Source organism: Triturus cristatus, chromosome 1_2 (genome assembly GCF_964204655.1).
Source record: "Triturus cristatus chromosome 1_2, aTriCri1.1, whole genome shotgun sequence".
NCBI lineage: Eukaryota > Metazoa > Chordata > Amphibia > Caudata > Salamandridae > Triturus > Triturus cristatus.
The window spans coordinates 380,527,416-380,544,889 of NC_140580.1; the positions used below are offsets into that span (position 1 = coordinate 380,527,416).

Consider the following 17,474-nt stretch of genomic DNA (forward strand, 5'->3'; position numbering starts at 1 on the left):
TTCGATGAAACCGCAAACCAGCAGCAAAGCACGTGCCCAGGCCGTCACCGGCGTGACATATCAACATATAGGGGCAGATTTACAAGCCCCTTGCGCTATTTTTGCGTCACTTTTAACATGGGAAAAGTGACGCAAAAGTGGCGCAAGGGGCTTGTAAATCTGCCCCATAGTGCATCTGTGAGGAACAGTGCCTGAGAATGCTGAATCTGTCAGCCTCCGACTCTTGTATAGTTACGAATATGCCATACATGCGCTTTCCATCAGTAGTGTAATACTTCTAATGGAGCGTTACCTTCACTCGTAAGCAAAACTGCTGAACTTCTCAGCAGAAGTGGCTTTGCATCCTGGGTCGGGCAGAGCAAAGAAGCCCCTTTGGAAAGTATAAATAACCACCAAGAAATAGCAACCCCTCAATAAGAGAGGCCTGTATGGTGGGGTGCCCTTTTGTTACTAGTCTGCAGCTCCGCACAAGCCCTGTGGAAACCATCAGGCCTCAGAAGCCCATCACTTAGGGGCATTTTTATTTAAAAATCATGCAGCGCAGCAAGTCACCTTGCTACGCTGCACCTGTGATAGGGAAAGGCAGGAATGCGGCATTTTTAACAGACAACGCATTCCTGTCTTTTCCCTGCGCTGGCGCACAATGGGCTGCCTTGCGCCAAGGCAGGCACCCTTGCCTGCGCTGTAAAAGGGGTTGTTGTTTTTACGCAGAAAAGGACACACAAAAACAATCTCTTGAGGCATTTTCCTCTTTCTATGTATGCTGAAGAATGCAAGGTGACTTAGCGAGGCTTGATAAATCTAACTAAAGAGTTGCATTACTATTGCACCCCGTTCGTGGTATAAGGGCGGTGCAACTCTATGAAAAATATGTCCCTTAATTCCAAAAAGACTTTCGGGAACCAGTGATGCTACGCAAAATGATGGGACCACCCCCCTGCAAAATAGGATGAGAGGACCCTTGAGTCTCCCATTTCTTACAAGTATGCATCAGCCTTGATCTGAATGGTGTAAGTTGACCACCTGGCATGGAGGCAAGTTCTGGGCAGGGACTTTCAAACTTCAGGACAAAGAGTCCAAATTTAGGACAACCAATGCATTTTATGGACACATCTATGGAAATCGAGAAGTAATATTAAAGAATATAAAAAGATGATAGACAGCAAGTACAAGTCAAAATAGTACAGTGAGCTCTAATCTGTGGCACAATGCATCACCCACAGAACAGTACGCCATAACCTATGGCACAGTGCACCACACACTCAATACACTGTGCACCATGCGACAACCCAAAAAAAGCTCTTCCTTCCATCTTGCCTTGTAGTCTCCTGTTTAAAGGCAACAGTTCAGGTAAACCATTTGAAAAGCTGTTTTCTTGATGCTACACCTCAATCCATGCCCATGTTTCACATTTACAGAATCCTAAATCATATCAAGGACTTTTCTTGGTAATCATATATATTTTGGGAAGATGTGTCATCATACGCTCAAGAGCTGCAGTCAGAAGTTTGATGGCCATGTCTTTAGTAAAAGTGTTGACTACTCTGTGGTGGTCTGGGTGGGTGAGTTGGACAAGGGTGTTTTGCTTGTGCTCAGAAGACACTTGAGACCCTGGCATAATAGGGTACATTCCTGGCATATTGTGGGAAACCAGACATGACAAAAAGGGTGTTATCTTTTTGACATATTGTCGATATCCTTTATACCACTCAATAAATGGTGTCATGGGGATTTTCCAGTCAGGCATGAGCCCAAACAGACATTCAACAACTACAAAGCATGCAGAGGGGTATTCCACTTCCAAAAAACCATGAGTGGTTTCTTACCATCTTCTAATGAATGAGGGGAAGGAGACTTACCAAGAACCCAAAAGGATTTTACGAACTCTTAAGAAATATAGGAAGTACATATACGAAATATACCCTCCTGTGAATCTAAAGAAGGGACATTCAACACTTGCCGTGCATCGGGGGTCACATTACCTAAGGACAATGAGGAGGGACTTTGCCATCTGTTGTGAACCAAGAAAAGGTGGATTTTCTACAGGAGGGGCATCAGTCCCTACCAAATTATGCGCAATGCGGACTCCTATATACAGCCCCATCTTCAGCCAGGACTAACACTTGGCAAATGTTACTCCTAGACTATCACTGCTGAGACTACAGATCAATAACCAGCTGCACTGTCTGTCAATCCCCTGTCGACTAGTTCGCTAGGTCTTTCAGATTTCATCCAATGGGGGACTTTGGGGATTAGCCCCGAAAGAGGCCACACTATGCGGTGAATGCTTAGATCCCACAGTGCAATCTCTGAAAAATAATGAAGAGAAGGCATAGGAGTAAGGGGCTGCCTTCCTTTTTCAGAAACCACATCTAGAGTATTTTAGGTCTGTTTACCAAAACTCTCTGTAGAGTAAGAAAATTAAGCATATGACGTGTAACTAGAGTGCAAAAAAGCATTTATTCACATCATGTGAAGTTTTCAAGCATTTCAGTCTCAAGGTGAGGGAAGAGCCAAACCAGAAAAGTGAGGAATATCCATCCTTGAAGTATGTATGTGTACAAAATGTATTGCAATATAATTAATACAAGGAGGAGTAATTGCGTCTTCCAAATCGAGAGCGAGTCTTCTGGAATTCTTGCATTCAACACAATATTGTATGTCTGTGTTTCATTTCTCTTGGTGCTAAACTGTAGTAGTGCTTGTCGTGGCTCCAGGCGGCACACTGTGAGGCGTATATGACTGGCATGTTATCAGCGGTATGTGGTCAGCGGACAAGCAGGCCACTGGCACAAGTTGGACCACATAAGTGCTCTTCTGAAATGGCTCCTCTAAGAAGCGAGAAGCATCTTTAAACTAGCCTGCATCATGAACAAAAACATATTTATGGGCTGCGGTCTGAGAAGAAGACCGCTTGAGCAAAGGTATAAGGCAAAGGGCTTGGATTGCGACACACCTTAACAAGAGAGAAGGGCAAACTTCCCATAGTCCTGAATCCTATGTCCAGCTTAGGGACATTGAGCTGAGCCCAGCACCAACAACAATAGGAGTGTCTCTGTCAGACACACAATCCGAGTGGACATTATAAGATGCCTATCACCATCACATAACCAGGGAAACCGGATTAATGCAAAATGTAAGGGCCAAATTATGTGGCAGGGTTGAGTAAATAATGTAGCATGAAATGAATTATAGTTCATTATTTTGACATTTTTCAGCTTGTTAACACTGTCTGAGCATTGTACCTCTTGTGTTCAAGTTAATCACCCATATATAGCTCACACTCTGGTGGCCACCAGCATTTCTTTTCTCTTTATTTACTTTTGTTGCATTCACAGCACGCTGCGCTTTAGCTTTAAACATGTGAAGCTAAAGCGTGGTGTGCCGCGTATACTACAAATGTAAGGGCGGGCAGTCGCCATGTTTAAAGGTAAAGCCGACGCACAAGCTGCAAAGAGTGCGCAAACACAAAACACAACCTTCAGAGAAAGGATACCATAATAGGCCAAGACTCCATGGTAGGAGTAAGACACTAGAAGGTGGGATATATCCCCACAAGAAACCATAGAGCAGAAAGCTTTTCGGAACGACACACATTTTAACCAATCAGCAGCGAGGGCGTGGCCAAAGCCCATAGAAGTCAATACAGCATGTCTCACAGCGCATACGCACTGCTAGTCTCGACCTAAAAACCCACAAACAGATCAATGAACTGTTGTTTCTGCTTCTAGCCTCTCCTACAGGGGCGGCTCCTCCATGTGGGCGGAGGAGCATTGCTCCACTGCTTTCTTGAACTGCGAGAAGCAAAAACATAAAATGGTCTTATAAATACCATTTTATGTTTGTGCTTCTCGCAGTGTGAGAAAGCAGAAGAGTTTGGTTGGGGTCGGGCGGGTGGGCGGTCCTGCTCGATGGCAGGGGAGGAGTGGCTAGCCCAATGTTGAGGGCCCTGACTGTTTGTTCGGCCCTTTGGGGTCGACCAAATAAACCAGTCATGCGCACTCTCCCTTTTCCCCATGTAGGCTGCATGCCGCCTACATGGAGAAAATGGCCTGCCCATAGACGCCTGTGGGGTCGGCGTCCCATCCAATCACAATGCTGCCATTGCAGCATTGTGATTAGCTATGGGGAGTGGAGGGAGGCTGCCTGCTTCCTGTTCCTGTGGAAGCAGGAAAGCAGGAGCAGACCGAGCAGAAGACGCAGGACCCAAGAAAGGTATGTTTTATTTTATTTGTATTATTATTTAAACCCCCCTCCCCGTGCGACCCCCCTTCCCTCGTGACACTCACAACTATCTGTTCTCTCTCAGCTCTCTCTAAGTTGTCTCTTTCGCACCTCTTCATTCTTTATTTTATCCCTCTGTCTCTTGCAACTGTCTTACCCTATCCCGCCCTCTCACTCTCAGGTGTATTTTAACAACTTTCACACACTTTTCTCTTTCACTCTTCTAGTTGTCCCTTTATCACCTTATCTTCACACCACTCTTTTTCTCTTTCTTTCTCTACTTCACACCTGTATCTCTGTAATTGCAGCTTCCTCTCCTTTGTTCTTCACCTTTCCTGATCGACGTTCCCCTTTCCCACTCTGTGCTGTATTTTTGTTTCTGCTTAACCCCTTGAGTGCCCATGACGAGATGGTCTCGTCATGGGCCGCGGTTGCGCTGTGCCCATGACGAGACTATCTCGTCATGAACCCCGCCCGCTAATTCAACGCCCGGCACAGGGCGTGGAAAGGGCGGGGCACACAAGGGGTTAATAATCAGTGACATTCATAGACTTGGGGGTGCTGTCTACCCTGGGAGAAACAACAGTTCAATATTTTGCAACTTTGTCGCCCGTGCTTCAGCAGGAAGCAGGAAGACATGGTGAAGGGATGCACGGTGGGGGGGGGGGGTCTGTACCCAGGCATCAGCTTTAGTTTGAAGCTCCTTTTCAGTTGTGTGCCTGCTCTGGAGCAAGGCATGCGTTTCTTGTCTCTTTGCTACTGGTATTTTGCGAGTCGTTTTTAGAACTTAATGGTGCCATGCTGGTGGCTTGCACTGGGGGATGAAGTCGATTGTAACCTGTTCGCTGGCACAATCTAGTTAAAACAAGCACTGACAAAACCAATAGGCTTCATTGTCAAAAATCACTAGATCTCACCTCTGCGACCTATTGGCTTTGCCACCGTTTTTCAGCCACACCGCACAGCATCCCCGATGCTCTGCAGCGTGACTGAAGTTCAAAAATATATATATTAAAAAAAACAAGAAAACAAAAAGCTTTGACACGGCTGCCTGCGACATCTTGTAAGAACACACACCACGGATGAGCACCTACAAAATTCAACAGTCACTTTTTTTTCTTTTTAGTTACCGATACGAGTTAGATTGGTAACTAGAAAGAACATTTAATGTAAAAATTGTTTTTTCAAAGCAAGGATTGTGGAAGCACCACGGGGAAGATGAGGGAACAAAGAAGCAGTACAGGGGATGGTGGGGAGCGAATGACAAAGCAAGCACAGATCGTTGGGGGAACACCAAAGCAACAAGGGAAGGAATACAAAACAACAGGGGAAGGAATACGAAAGCAACAGGGGTGGGCTGAAGAGGACACGAAAGCAACAGGGGGAGGGCTAGATAGGACACGAAAGCAACAGGGGGATGGCGGGAGCGAAAGCAACATGGGGGTAGATAAAATAAACACAGGGTACACAGGTAGGGGAAACAAATAACTCTGGGCGTAGTTCGCGAAGTAGCACTTCGCGAAGCTACGCAAAGTCCACTTCGCACTACGCGAGCTACGCGAGCGACGCGAAGCACTTCGTGAACTGCGTAGTACCTTGTTCGCACTGTGCCAGATGTCGTTTTCAATGATTGCACAGTGCGGACAAGCAACCGGCACTGTGCAATCATTGAAAATGGCATCTTGCACAGTGCGAGCTGTAGTTTTCTGCTGCTCGAGTAGATTTTTACTCGAGCGGCAGCTTTCTCAATGCGAACTGGTAGTTTCTCATCGCGAGCAGTCGCGAGCATACGCGACCACTCGCAATGAGAAACCTGACCTCCTCGTGTTGGGAATCTCACCGGGAGGTTTATTTTCCATGCTCGCGATCGCCAACTTTATGTTGCTGATCGCGAACAAGGAAAAAGTCTCGCCGGGATATCATTTTGCTTGCTCGCGGTCGCCAACTTGACGTTGAGGACCGCGAGCAAGCAAAAAATGACCGCAGCACTACGCAACACTACGATACGCGTGTTCGCACTGTGCTACGTGCAGTTCGCGTAGTGCGAAGTAGCGCGAACTACGCGAGCGTAGCATAGTGCTTTGCCCAGGCTTAGAAGCAATGGGGAAAAGCTCACGGGCAAGCGAAAGATGGAAGAGGGCGGGGAGAAGCAGTCGGGCAACAGAAAGGAACAAAGAGTGCACAAAGGTAAACTTTGGCAAACTCAGCAAGTCTTGGTTTGATGTGCTAAACAGGGGTGTTGCTTAGTCATTGAGATTCGGAGATAGTGTGTAAATCTTAAACTTCTCAAGTAAAACAGAAGTAAGCTGCAGGGTGGAGGGGTGAGATGGCCAAGGTTTGGGAAGGACTATTTCAATGCGGAACAGGTTTTGTACTGATTAGCATTAGGTGGTCCTCTGTCTAGAGTGGCACAGTGGCTGAAAAGCAGGTTGGAATCCTACCCGAGCGATTACCCATGGTTAGGCTATTTGCAAGCATTCATCCTATCACCTTTTAGTTGTTTGATTGCCAGTAGTATGCCTGGAAGGATGTGGCTAGCACAGCTTTCCAAGCCAACTACCACCAATGTTTGTGAATTCCATAAATTATTGAATTTGCATTTATTTAGGGAGTAATTCTATGGGAGCAGATTTTCAATTGTTTTGGTGAACCAGTGACTATATATTTAAGCCTCAATAATCGTACACAGTTATGTAAAACATGCTCAGAAATTGCAGTAAGGAAGAATCAAGGAGAATCAATGATTTTGGAAAATTATTAAAGAGCGGTCTATATTTTGAATAAAATATACAAAAGAAGTATCAGCACTATTTCCATTATATGTGGGTGTAACTCATAATCTTGTGCACAACAGTGCTTGTGTGGCTAAGTGAACGTCGCAAGTGACAAGTGAGGTAAGATAAACATCAAAAACGGCACAAAGAAAATGTACAATCACTTAAATGGTTGCAAAACTTCAAAAGTTCTTATGAGATTTTTATGAGAATTCAGAGTCATCAATAAGTCAGTGAACCAAAAAACGCGGCAAAAGTTGTGCTAGGTTGTCGACGGCGTTTGGACCTGTGTTTAGTTCGGGTCATCTTCAGGACCAGGTTACAAAGGGATTGGTAAGTGCTGTACAGGGGGGAAAAACAGGGGATAGAATAAGAGTAGTGTAGGTCACCATAAGGTCAAGTTAAGAAGTAGGAGAAGGGACAAGGTACCTGTTAAGTACGCGGGACAGAAATCCATGGAAAAGTTATTTCAGAATTACACCCAAAGGTATGGTGTAAAGGAAATCCAAGTGGATGGCTGGAGAGAAAGACACTACCAATCTGGTGAGCAAAGGGAATTCCTGTAAATTGAGGGGAAAAAGAGGGATAGAAAGGCGGGTGGGCTGGGAGGCAAGTAGGCAGGTATGGGCCGAGTCGTGGACTCAAGGAAAATGCACTCGATAAGAGAATATAGTGCAAGTATGGATGAATGACGCCCCGAATTAAGGACGGTTCCACTAGGTAAGAATAAAGTAGACGGGTCTAAATTACTAAGAACAGCGTCAGGGGTCGATTCAGGAAATTAATTGCACAGGGTGAAAAAGACATGATCGAGGTCTAGTCGGGTAACACAATGATAACATGTATGGTGGGTCATGACCAAAGGTCTTCCACAGATTTGAGGGAAGGAGGCAGACCAATTAGTGGCAATACGCTGCAGGGCAAGGTCGGCTGTGCGTGAGGAAGAGGTGTGGTGCCGTGGCCAGGGTGACTGACTCCGAAATCTGGGGATCATGGCTCTATCCCCGGCGCCGGCGGCAGATCAGTCCAGCACCATGTGACTCTGGGCAATAGCTTGCTTAATCTTCCCGACGGCCCCCAGCGCCTAGAGACCCTTATGGGTCATTGTTAACGCTTTACAAATGTGGATTATTATAGTCCGCGAGGAACCCACCGTAGAAAAGATGGAGCCGGCGTGCAGGTCCAGGCATCCGGGTTCTGTGTGCCGATGAGCTCAGCACCCGGTGTGGAGTTTTGCTGTTGAATCAGAGAAACCTCTAGGACTTGGACTCTCGCCGACGTCGAGACCCAGAGGTTTCTCTCATTCAGCAGCAAACCTCCACTGCCGGTGCTGTCTATACTTACCACACAGGTGAGCGAATCCTTAACTCCTCTTCGCCATTATGCACCCGCTAATTCTTACTTTGACTGTTTCAACATACTTCCCCTCCGTCTGTCCTTTTCCTGCTTTCAGTCCCCGGTCCCGAATTGCCTCCTTTTGACGCTGGCTCTTGCTTAACTGCGCGCTCTCCCCCCAACTTCATCGTCAGCGTATTGCCACTAATAAGTCCTTCCCTCGAATCTGTGGCAGACCTTTGATGCAACGTGGTCCTCACATCGGACATTTATAAAGCACTATAAACTAGATCTTGCATATCCTAATAAATGTGATTTTGGTTTGACAGTCTTAAAATCGTCAATGAAGCAATTGTCGACTGAATAGATATGTTTGGTTGCATCATTTGGTTGTTGGTGCATATTTTCCATGAAGCTTGGTATATCTTCATTCAGTTATGAAGGGGATGAGGAAGATGAGATGAGAGGGCAATGCTCCAATTACTTACCGGCGATCTTCATTGCGTCGAGTTGTCGTCCTCCTCGTCCCAATCCACAGCCATCACTCTCTTGTTTGCCCCTCCAACTAGAGGTTGTGAAAGTTACAAGATAAGGAGCAGTGGTAGGTTCATTCTTCTACCACTAGCAGTGGAAATAAAGAAAGGACTCAAGAAGTGGGATAGCCATCCCTTAGCGTGTCAAAGCTCTGTCTGGAGGCGGGGTCACCTCATTCAGGTATGACTGGGACAAGAAGGACCATGAAGCAAGGTATGAAGATCACATGTAAGAATTGGATCATACTAATAGGGATAATTTAACGATAGCAAAAAGTCTTTAGGAATTTGTTGTAAAACGTCCTCCTCTGTGTTTCTGTTTCACTGCAGGTGGAGTGAATTATTCGGTGAACATGGGCAGTACACCGTGTCAGTCCGGTCCACTCCCTCTGGACACAACGATAGCGCCATCTCTTGCATCGTGAGCGTGGATAAGGCCCCGGTGAATGGTTATATTCGTAAGTAAACAATTTACAATGAAATGAAATGCATAGCCAACCAGGGAATAGAGGTGAAAGCCCTGATTAGGTATAATGTAGACATCCTATAATTTCCCCATTGGACCTCAGTCAAAGGCGTGGGCAAATAAACCTGACGAATTTGGCAACAGTGGAAGTGACGCAGGCCTTTGAATGCATAGTATGGGTATAAGCAACATGTTGTGTTAGGGATACTTGTAAAGTGCTGCTCATACGCCTCTCGGCGCTGTAGGGCTAACACTGCCTACTAACAACAACCAAGGATTGTGGACGTTCATTGATTAAAAAGGCAGGTTTTCAAATGTTTTCTAAAATGCAGCAGACTGGTTTCTGATCGTAGGGACAGAAGTATGGAAAGGAATTCCAAGTTTTTGTTGCAGACATGGAAAAAACATTGTCACCATAGTAGACTGTTTTTAATCTGTGGACAGGAAGGAGGAACAGGTTTCGAGACCCAAGTTTTTTATGTGATTATGCCATGAACATCTTACGAAACAAGGGGCATATTTACAACGAGGCGATAAAAAATTATCGCCGCTTTAGCGGCCGTTTTCGGCCGAAAAGCGGCGATAATTTTATCGCTATATTAGCAAGGCCACGCTAACGCGTGAAACCTTGCTTTAGCATGGGTATGTCTAACGCCCAGCTTTGCATCTCTAATGAGATGCAAAGTGGGCGTTCCTGACATGATAGGAGAAATGTCGCTAAGCGACATTTCTCCTATCATCAAGCCCCATGCTATGAAGCATACCGTCAGGAAAAGTAGCGATAATACCTGTTATCACTACTTTCCGAACACCTGCTTCAGGACTGACTTAGCCATGATATCCTATGGAAGGTGGATATCATGGCTGTGAGTCCCTATCAACTCGCTAAAGTGAGATTATCGCTGGGTTTCCAGCGATAATCTCACGTTAGCCAGTTAGCGCTAGGATTTTTATCGCTGATGAGATAAGCGTTGCTAATAGCACGCTATCTCAGCGATAAAAATCGGCGCTAGCCGGAGATAATTATCCGAGAGCTAAGTGCGCTCAGCGATAATTATCGCCGGTTGTTGTTGATATGCCCCCAAGTACCTCAGTCTCTGGCTTTCACATAAATTGTGTTTTCATTCAGTCCAACTCAAGCTAATTTGAGAACATTGAGGCGATTTTTGCATTCTTCTGTCTGCCAATCTCTGGGGCATATTAGCAAGGGCTGGCGATATAATTATAGCCGCTTTAGCGTTCGTTTTCAGGCGAGAAGCGGCGATAATTATATCGCAATATCATCAACGACATGCTAGCGCGTGTTTCTTTGATGTAGAGCCCGTTTTTTCACATTCTCGCCTTGCATCGCTAATGAGATGCAAAGAAGGCGTGGCTGAAAAAAACACACATGAAAATATCGCGAAGGCAGCTTCGCGATATTAACAAGGAGGTGCAGCGATAAAAAAAATCGCGCTACCTCGGCCTTAACGCTGGAATTTAACGTCTGTTAAATTCCAGACTAAGGCATACTAATAATGGTAGGTGGATTATGCTGATACGACCACAGGGTCGTATCAGCAATGTTATCGCTGTTTTCCATGGAACATCGCTGGAAAACCAGCGATGTTCCATGGTAAACACCGCTATCGCTGAAATATTATCGCCATAGCGCTATGTATTGTTAATATAACGTTATCATGGCGATAATTTTCAGCGATAGCCGGCGATAATATTTCTACCGCTATGTGGGGCCAGCAATAATTATCGCTAGCCCTTGTTAATTTGCCCCTCTAGGCGTGTGCGAGCTGGCGTCTATTGGACTGTGTGGATTGGCTGTCATTTAGTATGGTGGACTTGTCTTGTCTGAGTGGGTCTTTTATCTTTTGCGGGTGTATTCTGGTATTTGTGTTTGTCTCTTGTCTATTCTATTCCTGGCAGAACACTTGTCTAGTGGTTGGTGTGTGTAAGTTGCTCTGTGTTGATTGTGTGTGTCAATAGGTTTGTTTTTCTGATTTTGGCTCTGTGTGTGCGTATGGTTGTCAAGTGCATCTTTGTAGGACACATTCCATTAGGAAGCCAGCATGAGACACCCATCTCCTCAGTGTGACTTATTGCGCAACACGCTTTATATCATGAGCCAGGACCCTGTCACCTCTAGCAGAGAGCCCTCGCTCTAAGTGATGGGCTGAGATATAGGTATAGATCTTAGAGCCTTTCTGTCATTGAACCACTCATTGATCGTGTTAGAGACAGAGTCGGGTCCTGGACGCCTAGAGTGATGAGCCAAGCAGCCATAGATCACCGCAGGTCTGAGCCATCGAGGGGTTGCCCCGGCGTTCAGTACAGTTTCATCTAATTTAATGAATTTTTCACTATTCTTTAGTGTAACTGGCTCTGCCCCAATCCCACTTACATTTCATGGCAGTAGCTTGTTGGTTGATACAGTGAGCTCTCTGAAGCACAGACCACATCAAAATAGGGCCAGAGCTGCCTCAGCAAGAGACTAAAGAGCTCAGGTAGAGGGCGGTGGTGGTGTGTCAAGGCATCTGCTAAAATGCAGCAGATGCAGATGTTCCCTCCTCGTGGTCCCCATGGTTCTTTTGCAAGTGGGGAAACTGCTAGGTTTCTGACAGAGGAGCTTCAGCCAGCTCCACTGTAGGCTTCACATCTCATGCAGGCCCAGTGGTGGCTCCTCCACTAAGGCGGAGGAGCGCTGCCCCACTGACTTCAATAGGAAAAAGAAAATGATTATAACGTATCGTTATTATCATTTTCTTTTTCCCTTTGAAGTGAATGGCTCTCGGGCAGGGTGGGGCTGGCCAGAGCAGGGAGAGGAGTGGTTTGCACTCCTTAAGTTCACATGACTGCTTAGTCCGGGTCTCTCGGGCGGCCAAACAGTCCTGCTCACTTTGCATGTTCCCCACCAGGCTTGCTTTACACAGCTTGTGAGGAACATGCGAAGCCTCCCAGTCCCAATCGGAGTGCCGTGGTTCGGCTCTCAGGCCAATCACCACTGCATTGCAGCATTGTGATTGCTATGGGGAGTCTGGGAGCCCGGGTGCTTTCTGCTGCTTCCTGCTGCCAGCGGAGACCGGAAGAAGAGGACGGAGGAGAGGCGTCGGTCGGTCGGCCGGCCGGCCCAGGTGTGTTTTTTTCCCATTTACTTCCCGCCACCGACCCCCATCCCGCTACTCCTGATCGGTAGCAGCCACTACTGTGCAGACCAGCTGCTAGAAGATCGCCGGCACAGCATCAGAAGGGCTGTGCTCTGGATGGGCTTCCGATGCTAATTGTTACTGCTCGGGAATGCCATTCACGACTTGTCAGATGAAGGCAGAAAAGGAGAATAATTTCTGCAACATGCTGCCCCAGCAGCCCTGAGACACTGAGGGGCATATTTTTATCAAACGTTCACATAATGCAGGGCAGCAAGCAAAGTTGCTGCGCTCTGTGAATGATCAAGAGCTGAAAAGCACCACATCTTCTAAGATATCAGCTCCCTCCTAGCGCTTGAGCACTTGGGGCTGCCTAGCGCCAACGCAGGCACCCTTGTGCCATAAGACAAGAGTGCCTGCATTATGGACAGGATTGTTTTTGCGCAGGAATGGGTACCTTCCTGAACAAAACCAATCTTTTAAGGCAATTTCCAGTTTTTATGTGTGATGCAAAATGCATTACGCATAGAAAGGAAGTAACGAGGAGAAATAAAGGTATATCTCCTCGTTGTGCCTCACTGGGGAAGGTGCAGCATTTGACACATTCCCAGGTTTACTAGATTTAGTATTTCTTCGAATTTACCAACATCCATGGGTGGATGCATGGAAGCACCCATGCCCCACCCATGGAATGCCTCCCAAACGGTGTGTAACACAACGTAGCTCTAGGTGCTGCGCTGTGTTACATTTTCTTTACAAAGCCACACAAGGTAACTCAAGTCGGCCTTAACATTGCTGAATAAATACCAACTTACATTTTTCCTTGAGGCAGCACAAAAAAAGAGCTGCAACCAAGATGCAAAATGTTAGCTGGGCCTGAGTATTTGTTCTTAAAAACAGCCTCCTGCTTTTAGGGTTTATTTCGGAAAAAAAAGCTGACCATCTATGCCACCATGACATGGTGGACAGGTTGGAATTGAACACTTTTGACTTCAGTTCCTCGTCCACTCAGTAATGAACTCTTAGTTGGGCAGGATGGCTGCAGATGACGTTGAAAAGTAGCGGTTCTGCCACTTCAACACCTTGGTGACCAGCCCAAGAATGAGTATATGAGGCCCTAGGTGGCTTATTTAGAGGTGGGTCGTAAAGTAGAATAGGCCAAAGATATTTTGATGCTCCACCCCCTCCCACCTTGATGGGTACCACTTCGCTTTTAACAGCAGATCCTCAGCCGACTCTGCCATGAGGAGCCACAGTGGATCGCCTCACAGCGCTGTGCAGGAAAAAAACTATTAGTGACCCCGCCCCCCACCCTGGGAGAAATCTCCCAGCACATCAGAGCTAAATAATTTTGGGGGATATATACAATGAAGTGGCGGAGCGTGTCGTTAGCCTCCTTGGCTACACGCTCCGCCACTTCGGAGATGCAACGCTGCACCATATTTACAAGAATGTGGTACAGCCTTGCGTTTCCCCCTTGCAATGGTGCTAAGTTTAACAGCTTAGCGCCAACGCAGACACCCTTGCACCAGAGTGCAAAGGTGCCTGCATACAAGGGATGATTGTTTATGGGTAGGAAGGTGTCCCTTCCTGCACATAAACAATCCTAAAATGCAATTCTGTCACTTTCATGTGTGCTGCTTTAAGCAGCACACATGAAAGTGATAGAATTGCACATTTTTAAGGTTTGATTATGTACAGGAAGGGACACCTTCCTGTACATAAACAAACCATGGCATTTTGCTTTTTCCATGTGTGCCGCAGAAGGCAGCAGACATGGAAAAAGAAAAAACAAGGAGAAATAATGCATTTCTCCTTGTTTCACCAACTTAGGACCAGGGTTTTCCTGGTCTTAATTTTGGTGCTGCCTCCTATGTATGTCACCCTTGTACATAGGGGGTAGCATCAAATACAATGGGTGTTGCGGTGGAATGCCCACCGCAACACCCACTGCACGCCCCTTTCACTCAAACCATAGCATGAAAGGGGGCCTTATGTACAAGGCAGCGTTAAGCCACGTTGAGTGGCTTAATGCTGGCTTGTACATAAGGCAAGGCCCCTATAGCCACGGGAACATCAAAAAAAGTGAAGCTCCCATGGTGATAGGGGCTTGTACATATGCCACTTTGTTTCTCAAAAGCAAACTCCTACTTTGAAAAAAGAAAAAAAAAAAGACAACCAGTCCATCATGATGTCATGACAATGGGGGAGCAGTCAACATTAAACATTTTCACCAAAAATGCTTCTGCCATGTTGTTGCAAGCATTATTGCTGAAAATTAACTGCTGAAAGTGGGGCAGATGAAATGGGGCAAGCCGGCAGGCACTTGCCCGCATGTTATTGGTCAGCAACTGCTGGTTTCATTTTGCCAGTCTTGCTAGGGAGGATTTTGGTTTCACTTCTTTAGATTCAACACACAGGAAAACAAAGACACCGGAAAAGCTATTAGCTCTTGCCTATATGCGATCTATCGTATTGTCAATGTTTTTTTTTTTCGCCATCCCTCCTCTGCAGAGTAGGGCACCTAAAGACAGTTATTGTACTTAAACAAAGGATGTTTCAGGTGAGATTGTTTGAGTACTGGAGGGCTCATTCGACAGACGAGCAAGTGCTGTTCTACAACCCGCATGCTGCACTGCTAACGCATCCTCGTCCTTCTCCCGTTTTACCGCTGACACTCTTGCGCATGTCGGCCGATGCACCTCATGTGTGATGTGCCGCTCATCTTCCGTTACAGTGCTGAGACACTCATACAGCTCTGCCGATGCACCACATGGGTGATGTGCCGCTCATCTTCTGTTACAGCGCTTAGACACTCATACAGCTCTGCCGATGCGCCTCATGGGTGATGTGCCGCTCATCTTCCGTTACAGCGCTGAGACACTCATACAGCTCTGCAGATGCACCTCATGGGTGATGTGCCGCTCATCTTCTGTTACAACGCTGAGACACTCATACAGTTCTGCCGATGCAAATCATGTGTGATGTGCTGCTCATCTTCTGTTACAGCGCTGAGGCACTCATTCAGCTCTGCTGATGCACCTCATGTGTGATGTGCCGCTCATCTTCTGTTACAGCGCTGAGACACTCATACAGCTCTGACGATGCACCTCATGTGTGATGTGCCGTTCATCTTCTGTTACAGCGCTGAGACACTCATACAGCTCTGCCGATGCACCTCATGGGTGATGTGCCATTCATCTCCTGTTACAGCGCTGAGACACTCATACAGCTCTGCCGATGCACCTCATGGGTGATGGGCAGATCATCTCCTGTTACAGCGCTGAGACACTCATACAGCTCTGCAGATGCACCTCATGTGTGATGTGCCGTTCATCTTCTGTTACAGCGCTGATACACTCATACAGCTCTGCCGATGCACCTCATGAGTGATGTGCCGCTCATCTTCTGTACAGCGCTGAGACACTCATACAGCTCTGCCGATGCACCTCATGAGTGATGTGCCACTCATCTTCTGTTACAGCGCTGAGACACTCATACAGCTCTGCCGATGCACCTCATGGGTGATGGGCCGATCATCTCCTGTTACAGCGCTGAGACACCGGACTACTTGGACCGGCCGTTCCGCAGGGGTAGGGTTAACGCTATAATCCAACTGCAAAACCACAGCAGTGCTGGCGGAGACCGGTACCAATATGGCCCGGCACAGATTGAACGAGGGTTAAGCATTGCTTACCCCGGTTGACACCAAGGTACCAACCACCCCTACACATTTTTTAGGGTGCTGTAATGGTGGCCGCTCCTTCACTATTCGCTTTGGGTGACCACCACCAAAAAATGTGGAGGTAGTATATCATTAGGTCCTGAGGAATTGCCATCAACCTTGATATATAGGCAAGAAACATGTCGACCTCTTTTTAGCGTATCACAACACAACATTGTAGTGACGATACGCGCTATTCTCATTTTAATTAGGGGAGTAACCATACTCATTAAAAATTCTTTTGAATTGGATTATTTTTCCCTATTTTAACGCACACAACACCTTCACGTATACTGACACTAGGATCCTCACTTGCACTTCACCCATCGTCTCTGGAAAAAAGATCTCCGAGAAGTAGGCCCCTCAATGGGTGCCTGATCGGGCATTGCAGCGCCGGCCCGAGTAGGAGCAGACCCGATGATGAAGCAAGACACCTACTTGTCAGGTGTGTGAGGGTCTTATTCCAACAAGGAGATCACTCTCCGAATTTCCATCGATTTCAACCACACAGTTAGCATTTCTTTCCCCTTTTCGTTTCCCGATAGGAACTTCATACTCAGTGTTTGAATACAGCGCTGAGACACTCATACAGCTCTGCAGATGCACCTCATGTGTGATGTGCCGTTCATCTTCTGTTACAGCGCTGAGACACTCATACAGCTCTGCCGATGCACCTCATGTGTGATGTGCCGCTCATCTTCTGTTACAGCGCTGAGACACTCATACAGCTCTGCCGATGCACCTCATGTGTGATGTGCCGCTCATCTTCTGTTACAACGCTGAGACACTCATACAGTTCTGCCGATGCACCTCATGTGTGATGTGCCGCTCATCTTCTGTTACAGCGCTGAGACACTCATACAGCTCTGCCGATGCACCTCATGAGTGATGTGCCGCTCATCTTCTGTTACAGCGCTGAGACACTCATACAGCTCTGCCGATGCACCTCATGTGTGATGTGCCGCTCATCTTCTGTTACAGCGCTGAGACACTCATACAGCTCTGCCGATGCACCTCATGAGTGATGTGCCGCTCATCTTCTGTTACAGCGCTGAGACACTCATACAGTTCTGCCGATGCACCTCATGTGTGATGTGCCGCTCATCTTCTGTTACAGCGCTGAGACACTCATACAGCTCTGCCGATGCACCTCATGAGTGATGTGCCGCTCATCTTCTGTTACAGCGCTGAGACACTCATACAGCTCTGCCGATGCACCTCATGAGTGATGTGCCGTTCATCTTCTGTTACAGCACTGAGACACTCATACAGCTCTGCCGA

The 17,474-nt window shown here is 46.9% G+C and overlaps 1 protein-coding gene across 1 annotated transcript in view; it reads left to right on the forward strand.

The window, feature by feature from the left end:
• The window catches only part of LOC146867398 (heparan-alpha-glucosaminide N-acetyltransferase-like), a 1,041,362-nt gene that overhangs the window by 165,257 nt on the left and 858,631 nt on the right, over nucleotides 1-17,474 (forward strand). Inside the window, exon 4 of the mRNA XM_085605125.1 lies at nucleotides 9,197-9,324. Within this exon, the coding sequence (XP_085461251.1) occupies nucleotides 9,197-9,324 (128 nt within the window). The remainder of the gene's footprint in view (nucleotides 1-9,196; nucleotides 9,325-17,474) is intronic.